Source organism: Dermochelys coriacea, chromosome 16 (genome assembly GCF_009764565.3).
Source record: "Dermochelys coriacea isolate rDerCor1 chromosome 16, rDerCor1.pri.v4, whole genome shotgun sequence".
NCBI classification, from domain to species: Eukaryota; Metazoa; Chordata; order Testudines; family Dermochelyidae; genus Dermochelys; species Dermochelys coriacea.
The window spans coordinates 17,065,268-17,092,855 of record NC_050083.1 but is presented as its reverse complement, the minus strand read 5'-3'; the positions used below and the strand labels follow the sequence as shown (position 1 = coordinate 17,092,855).

The following is a 27,588-nucleotide window of genomic DNA, read 5'->3' as shown; positions in this document are numbered from 1 at the left end:
TTTTGTGATATAAAGTGCAGTTATGTTTCATTATTATATACAATATGTCAGCATTATGATTTTTATAAGGCCTATGAAACTAAAGTTTGATTATAAGATAAAATTCTCTGAAAAAGTATACACCTACATATTACAAAAGGCTTTGGCTTGTGCTCATTTAGGGAATGAAATTCAGCTCCCAAACATAAAGGAAATTAAGGCTAGAAAGCAGGCTTGTGGATGAATTAGAAAACAGGTTATAGGATCCTCTGCTAAGGCAAACATGATGGTGCTTTAATTTCACATGGTTGACACATTGACGTTCTCAATTTGAAACTCGTGCAGAAAACAAAGAAAAGACTTTTTAAAACAAGTGACTGTTTGGAATTAAGAGTGATCAAATATACAAGATTCTATGTACAGCTTTTGATAATCACATGCTACCAATGTACAGTAGTAACGAAGCTTTCATGCCAGCTTCGAAACAAAATGTTGGTGCCATTTCCCTCCGTTATGAGGAATCAGAATAGCCGTTTTGCAGTGGTGGAAGAAAACATCCTTCCCGCAAGTTTGCGGCACATTTAACTCTTAATAATGCCAGTATGATGAGCTATCAGTAAGTGGTTAAGTCAAACCCGGGAGCATCACCCTGGTGTATGTTACGTCTCCTGCCAAATGCTGGATGCTCAAAATGAGTCTACCCTTAATTCCTTCTGTCTCCAAGTGCTGAAGTCATTAGGCTAATCTCTCCACTAGGAGTGGGGAGCCCTGCAGGACCTGCAGCAGGCTTTGCTGTAATACCAGTGGCTGCAGAGATTCACTTTGATTGCCAAAGCACAGTTCGTTCCAGCTTGGTCCTGACAGCTGTCATCTAGAGAAGAGAAATACATATTGGCACTCAGATGAGTGAGGTCAGAAGGCAACAGTATGAAAAAAGTTACAGTCTATGTTATTAGCTCATTTCTTCCCACGCAGTTTAACTTCTTGCTTCCTTGGAGGTTTTATTGCAATACCACCAAGACCCCACTGTACCTGGCGCTGTACAGACACGTAACATAAAGACAGTAATGTATGTGTCAAAATACACATGTGAAATGATGGAGTACAGCAGTATGATGGTAAAAAATCAGAGTGAGTGACCAGCTGAACGGCAGGAGGAGGCCCGATCAAGTTCCATCAGGGCTCAGCACACATTCGCTCTCAGTAAAGGGAGCTGTGGGGAATCTTGGAGCAGGTGCGAGAGTGGACAAAAGAATGGGAAACTTTCCTCCTACAATGAGGCTGTTGAGCGGAGCCAGGACCCATCACTTAGACGGCCGGAAGGACTTGCTGGTGCAAAAGCATCCAACCTAATTGCTGGGTTTTTTAGCAATACTTTGCCCCTCCATGCTGCCTTCTGTCCCAGGGTCACTAAGCACCTTACAAACCTCATGACAGCGAGCAGGCATCACTTTCCCCGGGTGACAGATGGGGGAGCTGGGTTACCAGCGGTCAAACGTCAAGTCCATGGCAGAGTCAGGCACAGAACCCAAATATGACTCCCAGGTTTGTGCTTTATCTGCAGGACTATTCTTATTCCCAAATCCTATTAGTGAATTAGAACTACATGCTCACTAACACTCACGGTTTCTTTGAACCACCAGACTGCACTCAGATAATGAGATAGTTACAAATCCCCCAGTATATTAGGAGACCAAAATCATTAAAATAATGGCACAGCTGAAACTTACTCGAACATTAGTGGGAATTCACAGAGAAGCGCGCTACCAGAGTTAGCTTGTGCACAGTTAGCTTTTGTCTTCAGGCCAGAGTTTTATTCCTTTGAAAGACACTCCTTAACTTAACATGGCCATCTGCAGCAATAGCATGTGTGAGGCCAGCTCATCCGGACACTGATGGCACCTGCCACCATTACGTGTTTGCTGGGCTGAATGCAGATTTTTTTTTCAGTTGGAAAAAATACAATATAATAATACTACTCATATATAGCTTGGGCTTCTGATTTAACTGATAAACCTCTATAAAACACCCCGGTACGAAAAAATGAAACTGGTATTTAACCAATAAACACCCAAAAAATACTGGAAATGGTGACTTGGCTTGTGTTGACCTCACCCCTTTCCCAGTGCAGTTTGTTTATAAAGGGGCTGTCTCTGCACCCTAGCGTGTATCTAAGGGCTTGTCTACAGGAATGTGAGTGCTAAAGTGTGACTTCTAAAGTGTGCTAATGTGTTATGCATTCATTGGTCCATGTAGACCCTGATGGTGCACTTTAATGTTGTTTGTATATACAAACAGAAAGCCCCCAATTATTGGCTATCTACAGTACACTCAAAAATAGCTAAAATGAACCCCCCCAATTAAATTAATAAAGCCAGAAAAACACTATAGACAGCGCCATTTGTCAGTAAATTTCAAAGCACTTTCCAAAGGTCAGTGTCATTTATCCACATTTTACAGATAGGGAAATTGAGGCACAGAGTGTTGCCGTGACTTGCCTAACATCACCCAGCAGCCCAGTGCAGAGCCAAGTCCCAGTCCTGTGCTCTGCCCAAAAAGCCAAACTGTCTTGGCTGCATCTTATTGCACAATAGTTAGTGTTCCTCATGAATAAAGATACATGCATAGGTCTCAAATCACTGTGCAAACAATACACATACAGTGCCACTGAAAAGCAGCTACAAGGCATATAACAAGTGCACCGAGCACTGTGTAACAATCAGGGGAAGTAACATGTTGGCCAGATTTCTGCTCTTACAAAAAGTGCCACAAGAGTGGAGTGGAGGCTGTTCAGCACCTCGGAGGATCAATGCACCTGAGAAGTAGTAGTGTGAAAATGGCTTATTCCAGTTTAGCTTAAGCCCCTTCCCACACAAAATAAGTGAACAGATACAAGCCACTCCTATAGCAGACTGTCTCCACAGGGTTATACCGGTATAACTATACTTGTGTAACCATACAGGTTTAGCTTGTATACAGGTATAGTCTGTATAAATGGTAAAAAACTTTCCCACGTAGACAAGGCCTTAGTCTAGCTCCTGTTCCTTACTGGCTTGCACTGAAAACACAGCCCCAAACCGTGTCTTGGTAAGACGATCTGGATTCTTTCTCCTCACCTGGTGGCTCAGTAGGGCAGGGCTGCAGGTCACAGGTTTGTTTACCAACAGGCTTCACAAGCGGGTCACAGCCACGAACAATATCTGTGCCCTGGTAGCACTTCACATCTCGCATTCTCACGCCAACGCCGCAGGTTTTGGTGCACTGGTGAACAGAGCGAGACAGAGATATTGTTGGCAGCAGCAGCAGCAGGCCTCCGAGGGCTGGGCACTGAAATCCTCAACTAGAAACTGACGAGCCCTGGTTTTTGGGGTGCACAGAGACTCATTGCTCCCCTTTCAGATAGAATCAAGTAACCCCGTCACGGTGAAACAGTTTTCTTTTGAATCAAACCTTTGGTGGCTGCAAAACCAATCCAAAAACCTTCCCGACTTCCCTCAGCACAGCACAGACATCCCCCCACAACGCAGAGCTGGGCACCACTCACGTCCCACATTGGCAGCATCTAGGCCTTGCTTTGACCCTCTGCAAGGGGCGGGTTTCACTCCTGGGGCTGGTGTAACCAAGGGGAGCCGCTTAGCATGCTGGGCGACACCCAGCCCCAACGTCCCAGCCCCTCAGTTTTGGGGATGTCAGACGAAATAGGGCCCACCGCTCAGCGTGCCTCGTTCAGATGTTGCAAAGCCAACGCCACCCTGAGTACAGCCTGTCTCTGTTTACTGACATTCGGATGCACTATCACGCTGGAATTGCAGTGGGGGCTGCTGTGTTGATTCCAGACTACACCAATGACTGGTTTTAAAAACTAAACTCAGCAAGCTGTCTGGACCTCTGAAGGAAAGGGCTCTAGTATAATGATCTTTCGTGAGCTACAGCTCACTTCATCGGATGCATCCGATGAAGTGAGCTGTAGCTCACGAAAGCTTATGTTCTAATAAATTTGTTAGTCTCTAAAGTGCCACAAGTACTCCTTTTCTTTTTGCAAATACAGACTAACACGGCTGCTACTCTGAAACCAGTATAATGATAGGGACCTGTGGTTATTGATTTGCCTTTGAAGCACCGCACACACCTACTGTGCTGTGTAAATAATGATAACGACAAACACATCTTGCGAGGCAGGACAGAGGCTCATCTGCAGCAGTTGGGCCAGGAACTCCACACAGCCAGACCCAGCTTTTGAGGTCTGGATTCTGGCCACTGACTGCTAGACAAGAGTTTCCCTACAGCTGCCCCTGTCACGCAGTCAGAACCAGAGTCCAGTCCAGTGTTGAGTTGTCATGCGGTTAGGGAGTTGACTTGTTACACGATTGCCTGGGATATATTTAATGATTTTGTACATGTCATGCCCCAGAAATAGCCCCGGTGATTGGTGCCCCCTCATTCACCACAGGACAGGCTGTAGCAGGGCAAAGCTTCTCAGCAGTGACCCCACCAATGTGCCTCAACCCTGCTCTGCAGGGACCATCTTTAGGCAGAGAGATCAGCTCCTCCTCCATGAACCACTCAGGCCGTGCCCTCGCTTTGTAGAGAGGCGAGGGGGAATTCATACTAGCAGTAGCGACATGGGGACGCAGATGGCTCCCCACTGGGAACTGCCCTAAAACTATCGACAAAGAGACAAGGTGGGTGAGATCATATCTTTTATTGGACCAATGTCCATTGGTAGAAGGGCCACACTTTCTCTGTGAAGTTCAAAAGCTCATTCCTTCCTCCAACAGAAGTTGGTCCAATTAGAGAGATTATCTCACCCACCTTCTCTCTCTCTCTCATCTCCTGAGGCCAACATGACTGCAACACTGCAAGCAAAGCCAGCAATACTTTCCCCACTACCACACAGGGAAATCTTTGCCTATTCCACTGATCCATCGGCAGAGCACACACCGGGAAGTGTTTTCCTGCTCCGAGCGCCATGTGCTGACCCCAATTCTCCTAGCCCCACTCGCTGCCAGTATCTCCCCCCTCCCTTTTATAGCACCCCCCCCGTCCCATTACACAATTCCTGCGGCTGCCCCTGCAGACTAAGCCAGACTCCTACAAGCGATTGCAAAAATAAAATAACCCAAACCCAAACACTTCCTTTCACTGCTGTTCTCCAAAAGCACAGCGAGTGCTGACTATACCCTGGCAGGGCCAGCACTCTGCCCCGAGCTGCTAGGACAACAAAAGTCTCCCTTGGCACCTGTAGCCAACTCCTAATCAGCTCTTGGCAGGCGCACCACGCCTCGCTGGCTGATGCATTGCTGGCTGCGCCATGTGAGCTAAACTGGAACAGTTCATTTTGTGCGCCGTCTTCCTAAGGGCATTTACATCTAGTGTGCAGGCTTCGCTGTGCCAGACAGAGCAGGGAAAGGACCTGGCTCTTTCGTAGTGGGGGTAGGGCTGGGAGAGGGGGGCAAGTTTGCCAAGGATTGCTGTGTTGATGAGGTGTCGCTCATTCACAGTGCACATATTAAACAGTCTTGCAAAGGAATGGGACTCCCCTCGCCCCCGCATCTTTACAGAGAGGGTGGATGTAACGCCCATGAAAGGCTCCAGATTGACAGCCCTGGAGCTTGGCGTCCTATGAACATAACAGCCACGTGATCAAACCCACTGGACCATCGGCAGAGTGAGCGTTTGAAAACGTTTTAGCACTCCAGAAAGAGCAGTTTCCACGCTCCCTGCTCAGGAAGGGCCACATCGGTGGAGGAAACGATCGCCTCTTCCCCCGGTCAGGAAAGCCACTGGGCTCTGCTGAGGTTTCCCACCAGAGTGCCCATTAGCAATGATGTTACTGAGAGCTCGGCTACTGCTTCCCAGCTGCAGAGCTCATGGCACTTTACGAAGGTGCACAAGTACCATTGTCCTCATTTTACTGATAGGAAACTGAGGCACAGAATGGGGAAATAATCTGCCTAAACTAAGGCAGAAGAGGCAGGAACAGAACCCAGGTCTCTTGACTCATAATCTGGTGCCCTGTCCACTGGACTCTCCTACTTCTCACCAGGATGCTGCTGCTTCCCATCTATTAGTCCCCTGCTCTAATCAGATCACCTGCTGCCCCAGAACACACCCTAGACCTCAGCAATCCCAGTTCCTACAGGCTGCACCTTACCTCAGACCAGGGAGTCGTGTACCACTTGAAACAAGGCCGTTCAAAGCAGGTGGTTTCTTCTATGGGTTTCTTGGTGACGTCACAGTCGGTGGGGTTCCGTGTTTTGATTTTCCCATTGACAATCTCCAGGCACAGCACTATCCTTTTCTTCACGCCCCGGCCACATGTGGTGTTGCACTGCCAAGGACAGAAACCAGAGAGAGAGAGATCCCAAAATGAAGAGTCGGAGAGACGTCCAATGTAGTGTGACCTCAGGCAGAAAAGCCTGGGCTGGTCTCACTCCTGGCCTCCAAGTGAACGAGTTCTCCTAGTGCTGCTCCACAGGCATATTCCCCACAGCCGAGAGGCAAACACTCCCAAATGGTCACCAGTCTGTCCAGGATCCCACACAGGCCCTCCACTACCCACTGCCAACACCACAGGGAAGCAGGGGGTGGAGTCACACCAGTGACCTCCCAAAGTCCTAGCAATGAGGCACTTGAGATCTCTAGCATTATCCCCACTTGGGGAGCCTGAGGCCCAGACAGGGGACATAATTCATAGCAGATCAAAATGGGGAACAGACCCAGGAGTCAAGACCCCTTCAGCACCCTCCCTCACGAGGCTCGTTCCCTCATATGAATGGGATGGCCACATCCATCGGTTGGAACAGGCAAATCTCAAGGTGGGTTGGCTCTTACCCGTTCCCAGTCCTGTGCCAGCCAATGGGAAGGGCAGTTCTTGTCCCCACAGGGGTGGATAGCAAGTGGCTTGGTCTCCAAGTTGCACTGGGACTCTGGCACCACACGGCCATCACTGGTTTTACAGTACACGTGCCTGATCATCCTCCCCTGCCCGCAGCTGCCACTGCACTGAAACAAAAAGAGCAGAGAGGTGCTGGTGAGTAATAGGAGGGTACAAATACCCCCACATTCCTGTGAGTGGCCCCATGCCTCCCCGATCCCTTCTTCAAACACATGGGTGTTGGGAAGCCCTCCATGAGACCCTCATCGTGACGGGGCCATAGCGGAATGGGGGGTGGGATTCCTGTGTGTCTCAATCTGACCTCAGGTGTAAGTCCCTTGGGGCAGGGACCGTGTGTACATTTTTGACTGGGCAAAATCAGCTACATTATGGGCAGCTCTTAACAATATGGAACAAGTTACCCCAGGCTAACTAGGAACTGACCCAACCCTGGAATTTTACTAAGCCTCACAAATTGCCTCGGTCTTTGTTCCCCCCGGTGCATTTTGAAAGTCAGTGACCCTTTAAGGTCACAAGTTGGGTACCCAAAACAAAAAAAAAATCACAAAATCTTGGCCAAAGAGATTAGGTGACTTGCTCATGGTCACACAGGGGGTCTGTGGCACAGCCAGCTTTTGGACCCAGAGTCCCAGCCCAGAGCCTTAACCACAAGACCATCCTTCCTTACAAAACCAATCCCCTGCATTGATTGCTGGTGATCTCAGCCAAGAAACAACATATGCCCCCGAGTTAGGGGCCCCCAAATATTATGGTGGTAGCCATTTATTTTTAAACCTAAGGACACTGATGGCATATGACCATGACGGGCTGGCCCCTGCAACTCATGCTCACAGAGCAGCACATAATGGGACTAGTCAGGAAGCAAGGCAGACTACAGCACAAAATGAGGGACCTAGTTGCCAATGCATCCCTGGGAAATGGAGTTTGGTCCCCCTAAACTCAAGTCTCACTGGCAGGGGAGAGGATATAAGGGGCATATAGAAAGCCAAGTGTTTTGCCTGCACTAGAGGAAACAGGTGGCAGCTTTCAAAGAGACCACGAAAAATAAGGTAAGTGGTTATAAATATAGCCCCTGGATTTAAATAAAAGGAACCCCCCACAGGTATTATCTTGAGCTATATTTTAAACACCAAGAGTTCCCACGTGCTTTTCTTGCGGTTCTTTAAGGAGATGCGCTACATCTCACAGTGCAGCCGTCACCATGGAGACCACTTATTTTTAGACAATACCAATGAATCAAAATCCATGTAAAAATAGCTCGGGAACAAACACACAGCACCTTTTTTTTTAAGAAAGTTTTTTCCTGGGGGATAGGGTGGAGGGTTGTTTTGAATCGCATGAACTTTGGCAATGTCAAGCAAAGATTATACCCAAGGCTAAGAGACCCTGTCACCTTCATGCACAGGATGGTAAATGCTAAAGTCCTCTTACAATCAAGTCACAGGGAACTTTGCCTGAGGAAGAACCAAGCAGGGAATCTCAGGATTGGATCCATTTGCATGGGGAGACCTCTGTGCTGCAGCCGGCAAAACAAGGGTGTGATCCTTCGAAATGCTCTTTAACCTGAGGCTGCAGCAAACCACTCCTAAACTAAGGGGAAGTTTGGTGCTGGTTCCAGATCTGAATCAGAACTTTGCAGCGGGACCACCTCCAGTTTTAATGATGGGCTTCACTTGTGCATGGAGGTGGCGGACGTCTCGGCAGTGGACCCCCTAACTTAACTGGAAAAATCACATCAAAGCTATGGAAAGGTCTGGGACGGAGAGAAAGCAAAAACAGGCACAATGAGCCTTGAATCTGTGGATCAAATTTTCAGCTAGCTACAAGCCATGCTCCAAGTTTGCACATCCACTTTTGCACACCCAACTGATTGTAAACTCAAAAGAGGGCCATGCTTTTCTGCACTTGTATGCTGGAGATTCCTGCACCCCAGGGCTTGTGTGCTGGGGAGGCCTCATGTGGAATGAGCAATCTCTCAACTAAAAGCCTCACCAATGTAAGACTGAGCAGAGGAAGATACGTTGGCTGCCAGGTGGGGAGGTGATGAGTCTGTGTCACTTAAATAGTCACCCTGCTGCCCCTGGATCTACTGATTAAGCAAGCAAGCCACTTCTCAGAAATGACCATTGATCTACGAGTTGTAAGACACCCAGGAGCTCTCAACCATCGGGATGGAAACCTGGTCTATTGCTTGGTCTCTCTCACACTCCACATCATTTCAGCTATGTTCACCACGTCACTTCCTCCGGTCAATTTCACGAACAGACCAGCCTGAGTGTAGATAGGGACACACTCCCTTTCCACTCATGCCAAGGAAGAGAACAGTCTACAGTAACAGCAGCAAAGATGCTCCTCTCCTTCCAAAACCCTCCCCAATGAATTCCTCTTTTACTTAGTGTTGAAGCGGAACCAAAACAACAGATCTGAGCTCGGAGCTTGACAAGTTCTCACTCACTCAGATACGACCAAGACAGAGAGAGTGTGAGAGTACAGCTAGCTCGCCTGTATACGACAGACCAAACCATGTAAGGTAGATACTGCTCGCCACTTCTCTTAAAGGGCAATCATTCTGGGGAGAAAGAACTGGAGATTATTACTACCAAAGCATCTCTATGTCACTTGACCACCTGATTGAATAGTACCAGGGTGAATACTACCCCCAAAAAAGGTACTGAAAATGGTGAATTCTCTTTGCTGCTATCTGCAAGCCCTTTGATTGACCTCCACTGTGAGCTAGTTTTTGGTAAGAAGAATGAGGCCACTTCACAGCCACTTGTGCAAATGCCTGTTCACATAAAATTTCACATCTGCAGCATCCGCACCGCCATCTGCAAAGGACTGAGCGGGTTTCAGAGTCATCTAACTGGAGAGTAGAAACTGCACCAGGTGACTTCGGTACCAGCCAATCACACAGGGTGAACAGCTTATTCAGGGACACAGAAGTTTTGAGCAACCCATAGGCTGAAATAGGTTTGCCCAAACTGAACCACGCTGAATAACACACACCTGTTCAGCTCCCAGGGCTGAGTTCTGCTCTCAGTTACGTAGGTCAGTGGGAGGGCCCTTGTGGAATAGAGGTTAGAATTTGGACCAAAATCTGCAAATTTTGCAAAGAAAGGAGGCTGGCATCACTGAATAATCGTTTACCCCAGCTCTTGTTTGCTGCACGTTCAGGGAAGGGAGGATGCTGAAGGAAAGGCAGGATGAAGTGAAGGTCCCATATTCATTGTCAAGGGGTTTCCATGACAAAAATCACTCGGATCGGCTTCTGCAGGGGTTTGGTTTTCATGTGCGGTTTGCTAGTTTTGTACATTTGAGCCGGCAGAGGAAAAAAAGTACCTTGTGCGGCGACTGCTTGTCCTTCCAGCTTTGGCACATCTCAGGGGCAGGCCAAACCATCTGCCACTCACCCCCACCCAAGGAAGTGCTGTGAGGAACAGCCTGGCTGCGCACTCTCCCGCTTCCCTTGGCGGACCCTGCCCCCTCTAGGAGTGAGTCTGCACAAGAGCCACATAAAGGGCTCATAAATTCCTTTGTTTTTTGGAACAGAGCCGCTCAGCTGTTTATTCAAGCAAGACGCTGCGGGACAGGGAGATGGATAGAGTTTTCCACCCACCCCGCAGTGGCTCTAAGCCCACTGGCTGCCTCTCATCCTCTGAACAGCAGCCGATAACAGCAGGTGTCAGTGTAGTTGCAGTTAGTGGGAAGTGTTGTAAATAAGGGCCTCAACAGACCTGGAAATCGTTCAGCCACATGGACCTAACAAAGGCAGGAAGAGGCTGGGAATGTGGGCCAGTCTGTTGGCCTTGGGACCTGCGCTTCCACACTGGACTCCTGGGGTCTCTCCTTCCAGACCAGGAGGGCCCAAGAGCAAAACAAATCATTTGTGGATTGCAAAATTTGAGCTGGCAGCCTTTCCTCCCCCAAGCCCAGGACTGTGATGACAGCCGTAATCACCTCCCTTCACACACTCCATCTCCCTTTAATGGACTGGCTCACAGAAGATGGTGCAAGAACTCTACAGCCAGTATTTTGCTCACATTGGAGATGAGGGTGTTCCTGGAAGCCTGCATGTCCCTGCCAAGCCCAGATCTCCAAACTATAACAAGTTCAATGTAATCCCCATACAGTGGGAAGCTGTGCCAGGTCAGCTTAACTGAGAGTTTTCAGATGGCAAGAATATTTGCTGCAGCCCCACTAATTCACAGACCCTGACACAAAAGGAGCATTTGGGTTTCGGCGCTCTCTCCTCTTTTCTTTGCTAATGCTGTAGATACAGCTTCTCAGCGCTCGGGAATTTTATTGCCCTGATTCACTACTGTCTTGCTGCACGGGACACGACTATATTTGGAGTTGCACCACTCACATAATTTCAATGTGTGCTACCAAACGGGGAGGGACTGTTCTTCTCAGGCTCGCTGCTGCTGTCCAAGCCATTAAAACACTGTGTGTCCCCCCATCTCCTCCCTTCACTCTCTCTCTTGGGGCACGCTGGGCTAGGAGGAGCACTTCAAGGGAAAGGATGCTCAGCCATTGGGTGGAGAGTTTACAAGTGACTCCTCCATCACAGATGGATTCTGAATGCTTGTACCCTGCCCTCCCCAGCCAGAAAGGTGGCAGCAGGGGAAGCATTTCCAGTGCTGAGTGCCTTACCATCCTCATGACATTAATCCTCCCAGCACGCCGGTGAGGAAAGGATTACACTGGCGGCGTATTACTGCTGAGCAGCAGCATAGTCTAGTGGTTAGAGGAGAGGATTGGGAATCAGGAGACCAGGGCTTTTGTTCTGCTTTGGTCACAGCACATCACTTTGCCACCATGTACCTCAGGTTCCTCATCTGTAAAATGTAGCTAATGATGCCTGAGCCCTTGTAAAGTGCTTTGGGGCCCTACATGGCAAGTGCAAAGTGTTACTAAGCCATCCTGCCATCAGGGAAACGGTCACAGAAGGAAAGCTGTATCCCTGCTGTCACGCCACTGATGACTAGCCCAAGTTTGCCTAGAAGGTCACTGACTGCACTGGTTATAGACCCCGGGGGTCCAGATTCCTGCTCTCCTGTTGTAACCATTAGACCTCACAACTCTTGTCAGGATATTAGGGGCAGGAAGGGGAAACTCTCCCCATCGCCCTGTCTGAGCCAAACTCTGTCCCCACGTAGCTTCACAGAGGTCACTGAGGTTGGCTGTGCAGCTGAAAGCAGAATTTGGCCTGTGAACTGTAAATGACATAATAGAGCCTGGCCTACAATGGTCTCCTTCTCCCCTCAAACTGCTCACAAACAGCTAATATAATCAACGAACTAGGATCCACTGTTCCCTTCCTTCCCAACCCTCCCCCCAAAGAGGTCACTCACCGGTCCCCAGTCAGACACGGTCCATTGCCGGTCGCAGGGGGGCCCAGTGCAGTTCTTCTCAGCCGGCGGCTTGGTGTTCACATCACATAGCTTCTCATCTTCCGAGCACCGGATGTCCCTGGTCACCACGCTCCTCTCGCCACACCTGGCCGCACACTAGTGGGGCACAGAATGAAACGGGACTGGGTCAGCAGAGTCCATGGACAGCCCCGGCCATGCAAAGCAGCTGGTTTCTGCTCTCGCCCTCCTGACAAGGATGGGGCACACGTGGCCCAGGCAGCAGCCAAAGCATCTGGTTTATGTTGGCCTTTTTTTATTTCTTAACATGAAACTTTCTAAAAATGCAGGGAAAACATTTATATTATTCTGCTTGTAAAATATTAGATGGCAAAACCAGCCCTGGGCTGCATGGGCGGACAAGTTCGAATGCACAGGAAGGGTTACATCTTGCCTTCGTGCTAAGCACAGGCAGGGCTGGGAGTGGCACATCTCCTCTCCACGGCACACACATACTCTCCAGAGCGCTTGGGAGCACTCAGACAGCTATGCACCTAACTTACTGGCCCCGTGCAAAATATCTTCAAGGGGGCAAGGTGTTTAGGTTAGAGGGCACAGCCAGCCATCCGGTCCACTAGCTGGCTACAGTTCAGGGAAGCACTTTGCTCTTGTTCAGGAGGAGCAGCAAAGAATGCACTAAAATACCTCCCTCTGCCCAGTCTTAATATCTTTATCCCGCTCAGAGTGGCCAGTTCTGCTCTCAGCTCCATCAGTGCAACCCCATCCCATATATACTCATGCAGCTCCCTTCCTTTTAATGCACATGTAGTGGAGAGCGAGATTTGGCCTGAAGGCCGACATTTTCCAAAAGTGGCCACAGGGTGCAAGCGACTCCATTTTTAGGCGCCCAGTGGGGATGCTTTGGGCCTGATTTTCAGAGAGGTTGTGCACTCACACTTCCATCTGGAGCCTACAGGGGCTGCAGATAATCTGCACCTCTGAAGATCAAACTCAAGCTGGCTGTCCAAAAACCAAGTCACCCAGAAGCTATGGTTACAGCTGAAAGTGTGGCTGTAGTCTACAACTGGTGTGTAATCTCGCTCGCTCGCTTTCTAAAAAGAAATGGCTTGGTAGTTTCCATGTCTTTGAAACTGTTGTCTCCAAACCACAGCAATTGAGATTTTTATAACATGAGTAAATCTGGTGATATCCAAACCAGTGACATTATTTAGAAGTAGCTTTAAAATACAGCAGTGTCACATAAACATATTTGCTCAATACGCAACATGAAGCAGGCAAAAATGTCAACAGCCAAGTGCTCAGACATGCTCTGATATGTTAATCTTCAGCTCTCTGAAATGTGCTTTTTTATCTATCTATCTATGATCCAAGCCAATTCGGCACACAGCTTCAGATGCCGATCCAAATTAGATTAGCGTTGCTGCTGACTACAGAAGAGCTACTCTGGGAGATGTCTCAGCAATCTGTCCCCAACACATGCTGGAGAAGTAGATAGAATTCTATAACACACACCACTTCGGTTTGCTAAGGCTGTCAAACTACAGTGTCAGAACATGCATGGGAAGCTTTCTCCATTGAACTGGAAAAGTCAAAACATCCTACAAAATAAAAGAGCCCACCAGACTTGCCACTACAGAGAAAAACCTACTTACCACTGGCATTCAATGTAAAGATGGCCTTTAAAATATCAGCCAGAAGCATTTCAAGTGTCTCCTGGGAGAAAAGAGTCAAATCATCTGCTGGCGTAAACTGGCGCAGCTCCATTGAAGTCAGTGGAGCTGGGCCAGTTTGCACCAACAGAGAATTTGGCCTGGATTTGTGCTTGTTCTTGCTTAGAAAGGGGCCTGGATTAATTTGTGAGCAATAACGTATCTATGCCTAAGGAAAGCCAAAACTCCATACTTCAGGGCACAAGCTAATCAGCCCCCAGGTCAGGCAGGAAATTATTCCCCACCCCACGTGCAGCAGTGCATCATTGTCCAGCTGTGTTATGGGGCTGCTTAGACATCCTCTGACACATGAGTTATCAGCCACTGAGCAAGGCAGGATATCTGACTCACTGATCAGCTGTCTGAACTGGAAGGGTAAACTCCTGTATTTCCTTAGCATCCTTGAGCAATTTGGCTTTGCTGTTTCTCGCTCCTGTGGAGAGGGACCAGTACTGTGACTTCAAGATTTAAAAGTTGAAAAAAAACCTTAAGAGTTAGGGATTGTTTTCCATCAACGTGTGTGAGCATGACTGCACTCTTGCACGTGTGTTTTACACATTTACTGAAAACCCATTCTATATCCCGATCTCTATTACTTGGGTGGAAACCCATGACAACTCCACTGAAGTCAATGCAGTTATTCCAGATTTACCCTGAGATCAAAATCTGTCCCTGGGCCCCCAAAGAAAGGACACTGGTTTTATCATTTAAAGAGTTTTATGTTAGAAAGTTAAATAGTGGAATGCTGGCAGATATTCTCTGGCACACAGCAGGATGGAGTGGTTGTAAATGGATTCAAAAGATCTCTACTGGAGAAGACAGAAAAGGATCTATGAAGCATAGAGACTGACCCATCTTGAGAACAACTTCGCAGCTAAAAACATTCCCAAATGCCTCTGCCATGTCACAAAGGTTTTTATATGTACACTGACAAACTCAGACGAGAGAATAAATGTTCCACATTAGACATATCACAGAAATATTTTCCAAATGGTTTAGCGATGTGCTTACGGAAGAACGCTGAACGTTTAACGTTCCGCCTGGCGCAGTGAAATCTGACGGGAAGAAGAGATGGCTCTAAGAAAATATCATTGTTTATGAGATGAAGCCTCCTCTCCACATGTTTATTGTTATTTTTCAAAAAGAAAAGGAGTACTTGTGGCACCTTAGAGACTAACAAATTTATTAGAGCATAAGCTTTCGTGAGCTACAGCTCACTTCATCGATGAAGTGAGCTGTAGCTCACGAAAGCTTATGCTCTAATAAATTTGTTAGTCTCTAAGGTGCCACAAGTACTCCTTTTCTTTTTGCGAATACAGACTAACACGGCTGCTACTCTGAAACCTGTTATTTTTCAGGCACTCAGAAATGTATTAGGCACAATTGTTTTTCAGATTTCACTGTGCCAGGTAAGAAGCGGGATTCGCAGGAGCTGTTCTCCTAGTGGAAAAGGACAGGCAGGGAGTGGCATGAGCAAATGCAGAATCAAACCTCACCACCCTTTTCATTAGTCAGCACACAGGAAGGTCAGGAAAGATGAAGAAAAGACAGGTGTCAGTCACGCTAAGGTTCTAAGGTTTTGGTCTGACCCAGTATGGCCGTTCTTATGTTCTTATATCCCCCAGCCACTGTGCAGTTGAACAAGATTCCTGTGGGAGAAAAGTCCTCTTATTTAAGAATCAGACTCAAAAATCTAAAACTCTGGCTAGGAGCAGAGATACTCTCAGGCTTGACCCAAATTCCCCGGAGTTCAAGGGGTTCAGAGGTCTGGAGACCAGGTCTGAGGCCATCTCTGGCTAGAGGTTTGCAAAGGAGAGACATAATCATCTCTGTTGGTGAGCTAGAGGGAGCTTGTGGGGATTTACACAAGCCAAGTCCTGTGAGGTGCAGAGGGGCACTGTGGAAACATCTCCACCCCAAGACCCTGTTTGCACCATGGCCTCATTCAAATGTGAACGCTGGCACACCACTGGGAGCAGGTATAGGAGACAGTAGTTAAAACACTAGTGGCTGGCACATGGGGATGCTCTTGCCATTGCTAGCACCAGCAGGGCCACCCCGGGGGTTGGTTTTAAGAACAATGCTAAGATAGTCCTGGCTTATGTGGATCTGTGTGGAAGTCAGTGGATTTGCATCTTAGTTTTCAGCTCTGCCTCCCCTTATCTTGGGATCTGGAAGCAAGGCCACGAGAACTTGGCAATCATGTATATCACGTGGGGGCTGATCCCTAGCCACTGCTGCCTGCTGTCTCTCCACGGGCTGCCAGCACTTCTGGGAATTTACCTCTGACCACTCAGACATTTCCCACTGAGGCCCACATGCTGGGTTCTTGCAGATTTTGCGTTCGTCCGGCCGGGTAATATCAGCAGATTCGCACAGATCGCTATAGACAGAGCTGTCGAAACCAGGAGAGATCATCTTCCAGCATCGGACGATGCGAAACTGGTATCCTTCCCCACAGGTGCGGGAACACTCGCTCCAGCTACTCGTCTCCCACCTGCAAGGAAGCGAGAGAGATTCTAACTGAAGTATTCACATTCTGAATGGGAGATGTGCAGTAGGTGTGAGTGTAATATTGGATTAGGAAAATGGTATTATGTGAAGGTTATCGGAGCTCAGCAATGGTTCTTCAAAGCTGTCAGTGACCCTGTAAGTGGTAAATCTGGTATGGAGATTGTTGCAATAGGCACATTCTGTAACGGGGCTGTAAATGTCTCAGATATATCCATACAAGGTAGGATTAGGTGTTGCTGTGCATCAATCTACTAATATTTCACCCTGGAGACCTGAGTTCACATGAACTGTAAGATGCACAGACATTATCGTAACAGACGCCAGAACAAAACCCTGAGACAGAGAGCCAGATAGTTCCATGTGAAAATGACCTTTGTGGTCTCAATCTAGCCCTAAAAGGACATACATCCAGAGCACATTTCCACACAGTTGGCAGATTCACTTCAGAAGTTTTAAGATAAATGCATTACTGTTGCTGACCAAGGCATCCATGTCTGGACTGTGAAGGGAAGCGTGTGCATTGCCCACCTACGCCCAGCATCAATGTCATATCCTTGCCTTCAAAAGCACCAATAATCACCCCAAGTTTAAAGAAAATACTTTAAGAAATGTCTAAAATGGGAGAAATAAACTGATCACACAACTCATTATTAAACAAGCTTTGGGATTTATCCCTGGAAGTCAATAGGAGGTGGGGATACCACAGAATCTCCAAGGACTGAACCCTCTTATTTTGCCCTGGGGTACACTTAAAAGAGCTGCCTAGGTTACATGCTCCCTTACCCAATACCAGAGAGTACCCTTATAGCTTTCAAAACGCACAGTAGGCCCTAATGTGCCACATTTACCGCAGGTTTAATTCCACTGACATCAGAACTCAGTGCTTAGCTAATCTGTTTGACTGGTTATATAAACACATGCATAAGACAGGGCTATATCAAGCAATGAGTATAGCACAGCTACGATGCTGCAGGTATTTTGATGAAACATTGCTTTGTTTTGAATGTAAAAATCAATCCATTAGGAAAGTGAGGGGGAAAGAAGTGGTTCTTGAGCAGCAGTTTTCAGCTGATGGGTCACGATGCCCAGGGCAGGGGCTCATGAAGGCAATCAAGAGGCCTCATGGTGTTGCCAAACTCTCACTCTTCCCCTCTCCCCCCACCCCCACCGTTATCCCTCAAGGTCAAGAATTCTCAATCGACCTCTTGAATCACACACGCAAAGCAATTATCTAGGGTTAACACTGAGACATTTTTACCCCGGCTTTTACAGTAAATATAGATGGGGTCGCAAAAGGTTTTGAGGGTGGCCAACCTGAAAAGGCCAAGCAATATGGATCTAGAGCATTGACGTCTCCAAGCAAAAAGGAGTGTGTGCTTGGTACACACTCCAGGGGCCACACGTTTGCTTCTGGACGTAAGCTCCAAATAAGGATTTGGGTGCCATGAGCGGGGCAGCTCTAAAAAGACGCTGCACACTTCGAAGTGCCACCTACATTCAGAGGAGACACTAAAGCATTTAGCAAGACATGGCACAGTGGGGTGGGTGAATGTGGCCAGCCTCAATATCCTGGGTCCAGAGAGATTTTGCCATTGGAAAAGGGGAGTGTACCCGCACACTCCCAAACACACATACCTTTCCAATACAGTAAACCAGCACCAATTGCCAAAATGCCAAACTTCCCCTTTCCATGCGTTTGCAGGTTTATGCAGACCCCTGACAAGGCTCTAGCCTAGTTTTGTGTTATTTCAGCAACAAGGCACTATTACAGAACGTGCATCGCACAGTTTTGCTTCTTTTCACTTTGTGCCACCTATAGTACAACAAGTAACATTTCTTTCCCTGCCTGTTTTAGTCCTTTTCTCTTTGGCAGGCATTGATCTATCCCACCCATAACTTGCATTTCTAGAGAACCTTGAAAAGAACAAAACTTTTTAAAAATGTTATTAGAGATGGACCTAAGCCATAAAGTTTGAATCTGGATAGGTATCTCAACTTCCCCAAAATGGAAAGATCTTTGGATTTGGGGTTCCATTGCAGAGACGGATCCAAACCATGAAGTTCATATCAGGAACTGGGTCAGAGTCTGAACTGTCCCAGAGTTTGGGGGATCAAACCCAGGGTTCTCATTTAGACCCAGCGCTGTTGCTGATGCATCTCAGTGTGCATTAGCATGATCGCTGATGCTAGCAATGCTCTAGGAATGTAACACTTGTTGGCTGATTCCCCTTCCCCTTACAAGAGTGGAGAATGAAATTGGTCTAGGTTCTACGTCAACAGTAGCTGTTGTTTGGGAGCAAGGTTGAGTCCTACCATGCGAGTCACTGCTGGGAAAGGTGCAGGAGGGTAAGAGGGATCAGGAAGCCTCCTTCCCTTACACCCTCAGCCAGGTGAGGCCCTTACGCAGTGCTCCAACAGGCTCTAACTTTCCAGCCTATCCACCATGTCACCACAGGGTGGTGCAAGGCCTGTGGTGCAAGAGGTTTGTCCCGCTCCTGACTAATGCAAACATCCAAGGATCGATAAAGTATGTTTCAACCTAACTCACTGTGAAGAATCTGGCTCTGACCCAAAGAGTTCTTCTCCCCCTTGTTGTGCTGGCCTGGGCAGAAGATAGCCTTGGTAATTAGAGATGGGCCCAAACAAACCCCAGATCTAAACACCCTGGGAACTTTGGGGAGGTTCTGAACCTGGTGGCTTGGCCCATCACTGCTCAGAACCTAGAAGAGAATCCCCACCAGCTCCAAATAATTCTAAGGAAGACAAAATGTATGGCCCCGTGAAGAACTCCTTACTGATATAGTACCTTGGCTGGCATTCTCTTCCAGCACAGAACTCATGGACAGGCTCAGGACGGGTCATGGCATCACAGTACGTATCATCCACTTCGATCCCATCATAACGAACACACATTGCATATGTGGACATCACTCCTATTTTTAAAAAAAATACACACACACAAAATGCATGCTTGGTGATTTTTACACCCAAACTGTTTGTGAGCTGCATGTTCCAAAATGTCTTTCCAAATTAAAATTGAAGGGCCATGACCTGAGCTGACGGTCATCAGGGATGCTGGTGGCAGAAAGAGGATGGGATTGGGTTGGGGGTGGAACAATGGAGAGTTCTTCCTGCCTGTACGGAGCAGGGTGGCCCTGGGGATACCTGGGGTAGTACACTTTGAAGTTCTCCTTAGTGCTGTTCCAAGGCGGAACATCATGACACCCCAACCAGGACTTGTTACCACTGCTAGCATAGGTGCAAGATGTTCAGGGAGTCTCACCATTGCCGACATAGGCCTGCAAGCATGTTAGCAGTGTCTCTCCTCCTGGCTCTCAAAGGAGTTTTAGATTCTTATTCTGTCCAGTTCTTGTGTGGGTGCACCAAGGGTCTGGGAAGAGGTTCCCATCTCCCTCCACCCAGTACATCGACACAATTCATGCCACAATTGTGCCTTACTGCCTGCAGGATGTACACAGTGCACTTGGCCTAGTATTGGTTCTTACATGATTATTAAAAGAGGAATCTGACCTTCCTCCCCTGTTTAAGCACAGAAAGCAGAATGTCATTATGCTGGGACTTTTTCCCTTGCAGCCTTGTTAGCCAGAATAAATATTGTTCAGTCCTTTCTGGGACATGGCTTGGGACCAAGAGACTAATCTGACTACAGGTACCAAGAATTCCAGCTCTCCCGGCCAGGTTTCTCAAACACAATGTTGCCTGAAACTAAAAGAAACCTACCAACTCCTGACACTGCAGCACTCCTCTGCAACATGTCAACAGAAAAAGGTGAGGCTCAAGGAGTGGTTTGCATAGGACATTCCCCACTGGCTTCAGTTTGGGTTGGGTTGAAAGCCTGCCTCAGCTAGGAGACGGCTGTTCAGTAGGAATCACAGAGCTCAAGGACATACTTGAACTTTGTGGGTTTCAGGATTCTGAACTGAAGAACAGTTGCCCATGTTCCTGGTCCCTATACATTTCATAGCAGTGCCAGCAGGACAAGCCAACCGCTCTGGCATGCTTACAAGAAGATCTGTGCATTCATTCCCTTAAAAAGTTTCCCTCCTAAGATTTTATTCCCCTCTTTTTTTCCGCCCTAATTCCAAAAGCAATGAAGTATCCAGCTTATTTTAACTACTGTGCTATGTATGAAATGATACAGGCAAACCCACTATCAGATGATCATTCTACCTATATGCATATTTCAAGGCAAGTCATGGATTTGTCACAGGCCAGACTTATTAGCAACATTACTCCCCTCCCCTCTAATCACTGAAACACGGAGATCAAGTCATTTGAAACTGTGCCTTGAGAGGGAAATAGGGGAAAATACAGTGGCCAGATTCTGATCTCATTGATATCAATGGAATTACTCCAAATTTCCACCCATGTAACTGAGATCAGACTCCAGATCAGGAAAGAGAGAAACAAAACAAACTCAGACAACTTTGTTTTCTGCCACAGTTGTACAGTTTCTCTGTCAGAAAGAAACCAAGCTTTACAGTTTAAAAAGAAAAAAAAATGCCAGCCACATGGGTTTCAATCATTCCACTGGCATAGTGGTTCAATTCAAGAAGCCACTATGCTAAAACTTGGTGCAAGCTTTATGGTCCTACAGGGCACCATACTCCACAGTGTAGCCCTGCTGGGCTAGTAAATTAAGAAAACGTTAATCGGTACGTAAAAGGGAATTTTTTAAAAACCAAAACGTGCTATGCAGGGTCTGCCTGTATCCATTTAGAAGTGTTAAAAGCACACGGTTAGGATTGGTTTGAAAGTGACACATTGCAAGGAATGAGCTGACAGTGGGGTGGAGATGGGTACAATTTTCAAAAATCCCTAAATGACTTAGAAGCCTAGCGCCAATGGGAATTAGGCTCCTAAGTCACTGATGCTCTTTTGAAAATGTTGCCCGCTGGTTCCTGACAGGGCCTGATTTTCCTCTCCCCTGCATTTATACCTGCGCAGAGTGAACTAAAAGTACTATCAAGTCAGAAAGTGACTCCCCGTGGACCCCGGGTTCCTCTGCACAGATCTGATTGCAGGATCTGGGCTTTAGCGGATCAGGGCAACTTCACTTGAGGTCTGATCCAAAGGCCATTCACTTCAGTGGGCTTCGGATCAGGCCCCTAAACATTACCTAGGTCTCCCCATCTCTAACGAACATAAAAGCGACTCACTCAGTGGGTGATCTCAGTACTTCTGCAGAGGTTGAATTTGGCTGCTTCTGATAACTACCTGTAGTGCATGTAGAGCTGCAGGGTTCATGGGAGGAAAGCTTCCACCTGTACATGTCAGCAGCACTCACACCTTGGCCCTTTCTTAACAACTTCAATCTGTTTCTAGCAATAAGTAAAAAAAAAAAAAAAAAAAAAAAAGCATTTACAAGGAGAGCCTCGATACGTCACATCAAACACTCAAACTGATTCGGTTGCGGTTTGGTTGGGTTTGGGGGGATTTTGTTTCGGTTTTGGGGGGTTTTGTTTGGTTTGGTTTGGTTGATTGTTTTTTGGTTTTTACAACATACCTGTCCTGATCCCCAAGTAGAATCCCCAGCCTGGTTAGAGGCAGAGCTTCCACTGTCTAGAAATAGAGAGAATGGGATAAAAATACCCACAAGTAGAAACAGTTCAGAATTTAACAAAGTTTGCATTTTCTGCTCAAATACACCTGACCCTAAACATACAGTAATTAAAGGTGCAGTATCTCCTTCCTGGTGATATCGGCATGAAATAAAAATATGCTGTGCTAATTGCTACTGCTATGATATGGTACCACAAACATTCCCTACACAGACTTGAGATTTTCAAATCCCATAAACTTACTGTTTTTGAAAACCTAAATGCTGAATAGTACTTTGCTCAGACTGCTTTTCAAAACAAACCTTGGTTTTTAAACATACAGGCATTCCAAGTTCATATTTGCCTCTATGTCACTCTTGCTCGATTATTTCTATAACGTACATCTCTTAGGACACTATATTCACACATGTAATGCCATTGGTAAAGGAATTATGAATTTCTCCTGGTATACATATAAGCATTTACAAAACCAAGAATCACAACCTCATTGCATAGTTATATAATGTAACATTCTAATGCGTCAGGGATACTGCACCTTTACAACAATCAAATCTTAAATACTTTGTTTAAACCCTTGAAATTGCTATCATGTTTTAGAATTGTATGTAAGGTTCTATCCTGATCTCCAGCTGTCTCGGGCCTAGCAAGATATGCAGCTTGTGTGATTTCTAGGCAGCAGAAGCTCTGAAATTGCCTTATTTATGATTCACAAGAAAAGTTCACGTCCATTCTGTCACATAAAAGCTTTAAAAGGACACTGCTGAGTATTTTTATCGTCTTCCTTTCAGACGTACCCTCCTTCCATTGTTAGTAATGACCTCTTAGAAGAATTAAAAACAATCTCATTTTCCCCACTGATTTTGCCTCTGTCATTTTGGCAAACAGTCGCTTCCTGTGTTTGAAATGGAGCTGAAATTAACATGGCTATTTTTGTTTTAAAATCACCACCGTGGCTTGCTATAAATAGTGCTTTATCTCACCCAAACAGCTTTGGACCAGCATCACCCACTGATCTCAACGCAGTCCCAACAACTGTCTTCTTACTAACTACTGCTGTAGAGCCAGCGGGGGAGGCACAAAATGATGATTTTTCCGTAGGACCCATAAAAATGGTGATCAGCGTCTGTTCTTTTTAAGTTTTTAAAATGTATCTGGAGAAAGAGAGCACCGCCTAAATATTTCAGGCCATATTCTTTTCTCGATCACACCAGCGCGATTCCAAAATAACTCCAATGATGGGGGATCCCTTTGGATTTTCACCCATGTCGCTGAATTCATTGACTTCAAAAGGGTTATCCTACTAGGGCTTCTCAAACTTCATTGAGCTGCGACCCCCTTCTGACAACAAAAATGACTACACAACCCCAGGAGGGAGGACTGAATCCTGAGCCCATCTGAGCCCTGCTGCCCTGATTACACGACCTCAGGAGGCGAAGGGGGCAAAGACTGAGCCCCATCGCTCCGGGCTGGGGAGCCAAAGCCGAAGCCCAAGGGCTTCAGCCCAAGGACGGGGGCCTGTAACCTGAGCCCCACCACCCAGGGCTGAAGCCCTCAGGCTTTGCCTGTGGGCCCGGGCCCCAGTAAGTTTAATGCTAGCCCTGGTGACCCCATTAAAACAAGGTTCCAACCCACAGTTTGAGAACCGCTGCTCTAGACTGAAACTGGAATAACTGAGTGAAGAATCTGACCTTTGGAATATGTATGGCATTACTCCCTTCTTCCTAATCCTCCTCCACAAACACGCAAAATAGACTTGTATGACATTTGGAGATTAGAACCCCCCTCAACAGTGTCCCTTTAATGTATGTGATTGGAACTCAAAGAGCTTCTTCTACAAGTAAGGATGTTGCAGAAACAACTTCTAGATAAATTAGACATTTTGTCATATGGTAACAGTTAGTTCTCTTCCCATTTAGAGCGCAGACATAACTATTGTTTTGTTTTCTTCTAAATGCAAACGGCAGTGAGTCGTTATACAACCAGGCTGGTTTTTTTTAAATTATGCTGATTATTATGGGTTGTGCTAAGGTCACCCATTTTCCTCCCCCTCCAAGCTTTTGTGTCTATGTTTCTGAAGCAAGCAACAACAACAAAAATTAGCACCACCCCCTTTTCTGCAACAGGCCAGGCGCACCCATATTGGCTTTATACTGAGCTGCTTTCCTGGGGCCATAGAAGCAAACATCTCTTTCTGGCAGAAATTACCATTCTGGAATCTGCTATTGTTTTGGCTGCTGGATTCAAGCAAGGGTCTCTGCAGCAGAAGAATAACCCTCACAACTACAAGTGAATGCAGAGGCTCCATATTCAAAGAGTTTGGACTCATATTTTTTGCTTTCTAGTCCAGAGTTTTACACCAGTGCAAAGTGAGTGTGAAGTAGATTAACCTCAGTAACCATTCTGATTTAACAGCATTTTGCACCTACTTTGCACTTGTGTACTTGACTGTACAAGAAGCAGATCAATGAGGAGTCAGACCCAAGATGTTATCAGCCAGCAGATATGGGTCTGATCCTGCTGCCATTGAAGTCAGTGAGATAGGGCCCATTGAGAATCAGATACCTGTATATTTTATGGGTACAAATGGAATAATATGGATTAGTTCCATATTTTTTTTACCTTCTCTTCCAAAAGAAAATCAGAACAGTAAGAGGCCAAATTCTACTCTCAGTTCCAACAGCATAACCCTTTCAGCTTCAGCAGAGAGCAGAATTCAGTGCAGAGGGCCACAAGTTGCCCCTGGGAAAATCCACATATGGTTTGCCAATAACCTGTGTTTTCACTTGCAGACTTCACTAGGAAAGAAGTGTGATTTTAACATGTGTTAAAATCCTCATGCAGACAAGGCAGTTGTAGTTTTAACACATTAACTGGTGGAGGTCAACACCAGAGGGAGCTTGGGTTTACCTGGACCAGCAACACCTATAAAAACTACAGTTGTCTGGTCTATATGTGAACATGTGGTCTAGTGAACATGTTAAAAATACACTTTTTCTCTGAGTGTAGGCATGGCCACAGAGTTCCCTCTGCTTTGCTCTATCTGGAGAGTGGGTTTCCTAACCCACATTGAATTGGCAGAGGTCTCCATCCTCTGAGCCTGCAGATGAACCAAGATCTTGGGAAAAACACAGAAGATGGGAGCGCATCTGTAAGGAACTTGGTATCTACCCAGTTGTTCTCTTGGTTCCTTCCTCCCCTATAGCTGCACCCTTCCTAAGCAAGCCATGTTACCATGCGATCCCGGGATCAAAACTCCCCCTAAGGAGTAATCAGTCCTGGGTCAACTGACTAGAATTCTGCCTGGATCTGCAGAGAGCCATTGCTTCCTGCTTCCTCTTGACACTGCCCTCTACTGTGAAGCTCGATGGAGTGGCTTTCAATTGCCAGTGACTCGACAGCATAGATGTTGATTTCCATCCACTGCAAGTTTGGGGCCCATCCCTCCACATTCTCCTCCAATCTGTACCCAAGTGATGAAAAGCTTTCAAGGCTCCAGCAGTTTTACAACAACAAAATTCCAATTTGCCTTCTGCCAGCTTTCCTTAGCATCTCCAGAAACTGACCCCATAAATCATACTTTTTATCTGTTCAATCCATCGTCCTATGGGCTGTGGATTTATGCAGTACATGATGTGCCGAGATGCACTGGAGTGTGGTCTGGCCTTTTCTGGCAGAGCTCGCTCGGGTGCGCACACACCCACACACACACAGAGGCGCTATATTTGGAAGAACAAGTTGCCGATTATGTCATAAGTACCCTTTGAACAACCACACTGGAGAACAATGTTTCAGTGAAGTGTGTAAAAAAATTTTTTTTTTAAATGAAGCACGCCTTTTTTTCACTGCCTGCTTCCTAATGAGAGTGCTTGGGGCCAGCATCGCAGCTGTGTGGATTCAGGTCTGCACTGCCCTGGTGGCACAAAGCTGCCCTACCTCCAGCTTAGCTGGGCCTTTGTGGCACTCCTAAGCCACCCCTCCTCTCCTGGCTGCCAACACACAGGGTGTGGCTGGTGACCATTTGGCATGGCTGTGACATCCCTGTGCCCTGACAATCGATGGCTGCCGGAATGGCCCTGGGGACCACAGGTAACTGGCAAGGTTGAAAGTCAGCCCAGTGCAGAGCCAGACAATAACTAGCAGGACAGTTGTGAATGACATCTTTCTACACTCCCAGCATGCACCGAGCCCAATTTAGCCACCATGCAGAATTGGGGCCTTTCAATGCCCAGGTATAAACACCCAATCTGAGAAAACAGTAACTCGTTTAAACCATCAGTGACTATTTTGATCTGAAAATTAGCATTTTGCTTCAGTTCAATGGGAGTGGGGGGAAAGCGAACATTTTAATAGAGGAGCTTCCAGGAAAACTGTGATATGGGCACCCTGTACAACAGGATTAACCCTTACTAACACTGTCTTTGTCGGGGGCTGGAGGGGAGAACAGACAGTGCATTTTAGTAAGTTCCTTGTGTCACTGGGGCTTTCACAGCTGATATGCAGAATTCTCTATTTTAGGTGACTATATGGCCTCTTATCTGAATGCCTTGCAATCTTTAATGCATTTAAAATTCACAGCACCCTTGTGAGGCAGGGCTGTGCTATCACTCCCATTTTACAGATGTGGAACTGAGGCACAGAGAGGCTAAGAGACTGGCCCAAGATCCCATAAGAAGTCAGCAGTAGACGGGGGAACAGAACGTGACCTCTCAAGTTGTAGGTGTGCACCATAACCACTGGGCCATCCACACTCTCCAAATCGTTCATCTTTAAATTATAGGCCACTGACGCTAAGTGACGCTAGTACTGTTTTGCAGAAAGTGCTCCCAAAACACTCGCACTTTCCTAGGCAATGCAGGAGAAAGTCCTTGCAAAGCCTTTCCTACGCCAAGTACTGAATAAAGCTGACAGGCTTAACACCTAATGTACCTCAGCAGTGTTTTAAAACTCTTAGCAGGGAGCTCGCTGGCATGTTTGTTTGTTTTAATGGTTATTTCTTGGGCCTAAATATATTGACATAAAGATTGCAATCCCACAGAGCACTTCAATTGTGCCTTCAATCCACAGACCTACAGCCACTTCGAAAGGTCAGTATCATTAGCCCCAATTTATGGGTGGGGAAGCTGAGGCAGAGAGAGATGAAGTAACTTGCCCAAAGTCACACAGTAAATCAATGGCTGAACCAGTAGCTCACGAAAGCTTATGCTTTAATAAATTTGTTAGTCTCTAAGGTGCCACAAGTACTCCTTTTCTTTTTGCGAATACAGACTAACACGGCTGCTACTCTGAAACCTGTCAAGGCTGACTGTGTCTCCCGAGGGCGCAGCACAGACGGCACAATTGAGTAGGAGGGTAGGCAAAGGTTGTTTGAATCCACTTCTTGCCCTTGGGATTCTGGACTGCTCCAGGAGCCGAAACAGCCTCTGGGATAAATCTGAACTGTCCTGGAAGTATTCGAATTGATGGCAGCATCCTGAGCGCTGCCTATCGGCTGCTTTGCAGTCCAGAATAGCCCAGAATCTCTCTAGATGCGTGTG

At 46.8% G+C, this 27,588-nt stretch overlaps 1 protein-coding gene across 2 annotated transcripts in view; it reads right to left on the bottom strand.

Moving 5' to 3' along the window:
• Positions 1 to 97: 97 nt before the first annotated feature.
• The window catches only part of ADAMTSL2 (ADAMTS like 2), a 50,047-nt gene continuing 22,556 nt past the window's right edge, over positions 98 to 27,588 (bottom strand). The window contains exons 12-19 of one of the 2 annotated variants that reach the window (XM_038374829.2): positions 21,711 to 21,814; positions 19,279 to 19,405; positions 16,242 to 16,455; positions 12,232 to 12,387; positions 6,814 to 6,984; positions 6,134 to 6,310; positions 3,096 to 3,240; positions 98 to 850 (exon numbers count right to left, since the gene is read on the bottom strand). In XM_038374829.2, the coding sequence (XP_038230757.1) occupies positions 732 to 850; positions 3,096 to 3,240; positions 6,134 to 6,310; positions 6,814 to 6,984; positions 12,232 to 12,387; positions 16,242 to 16,455; positions 19,279 to 19,405; positions 21,711 to 21,814 (1,213 nt within the window). In that variant the 3' untranslated portion in view covers positions 98 to 731. The remainder of the gene's footprint in view (positions 851 to 3,095; positions 3,241 to 6,133; positions 6,311 to 6,813; positions 6,985 to 12,231; positions 12,388 to 16,241; positions 16,456 to 19,278; positions 19,406 to 21,710; positions 21,815 to 27,588) is intronic. The other variant, XM_043498832.1, reaches the window with a different exon arrangement.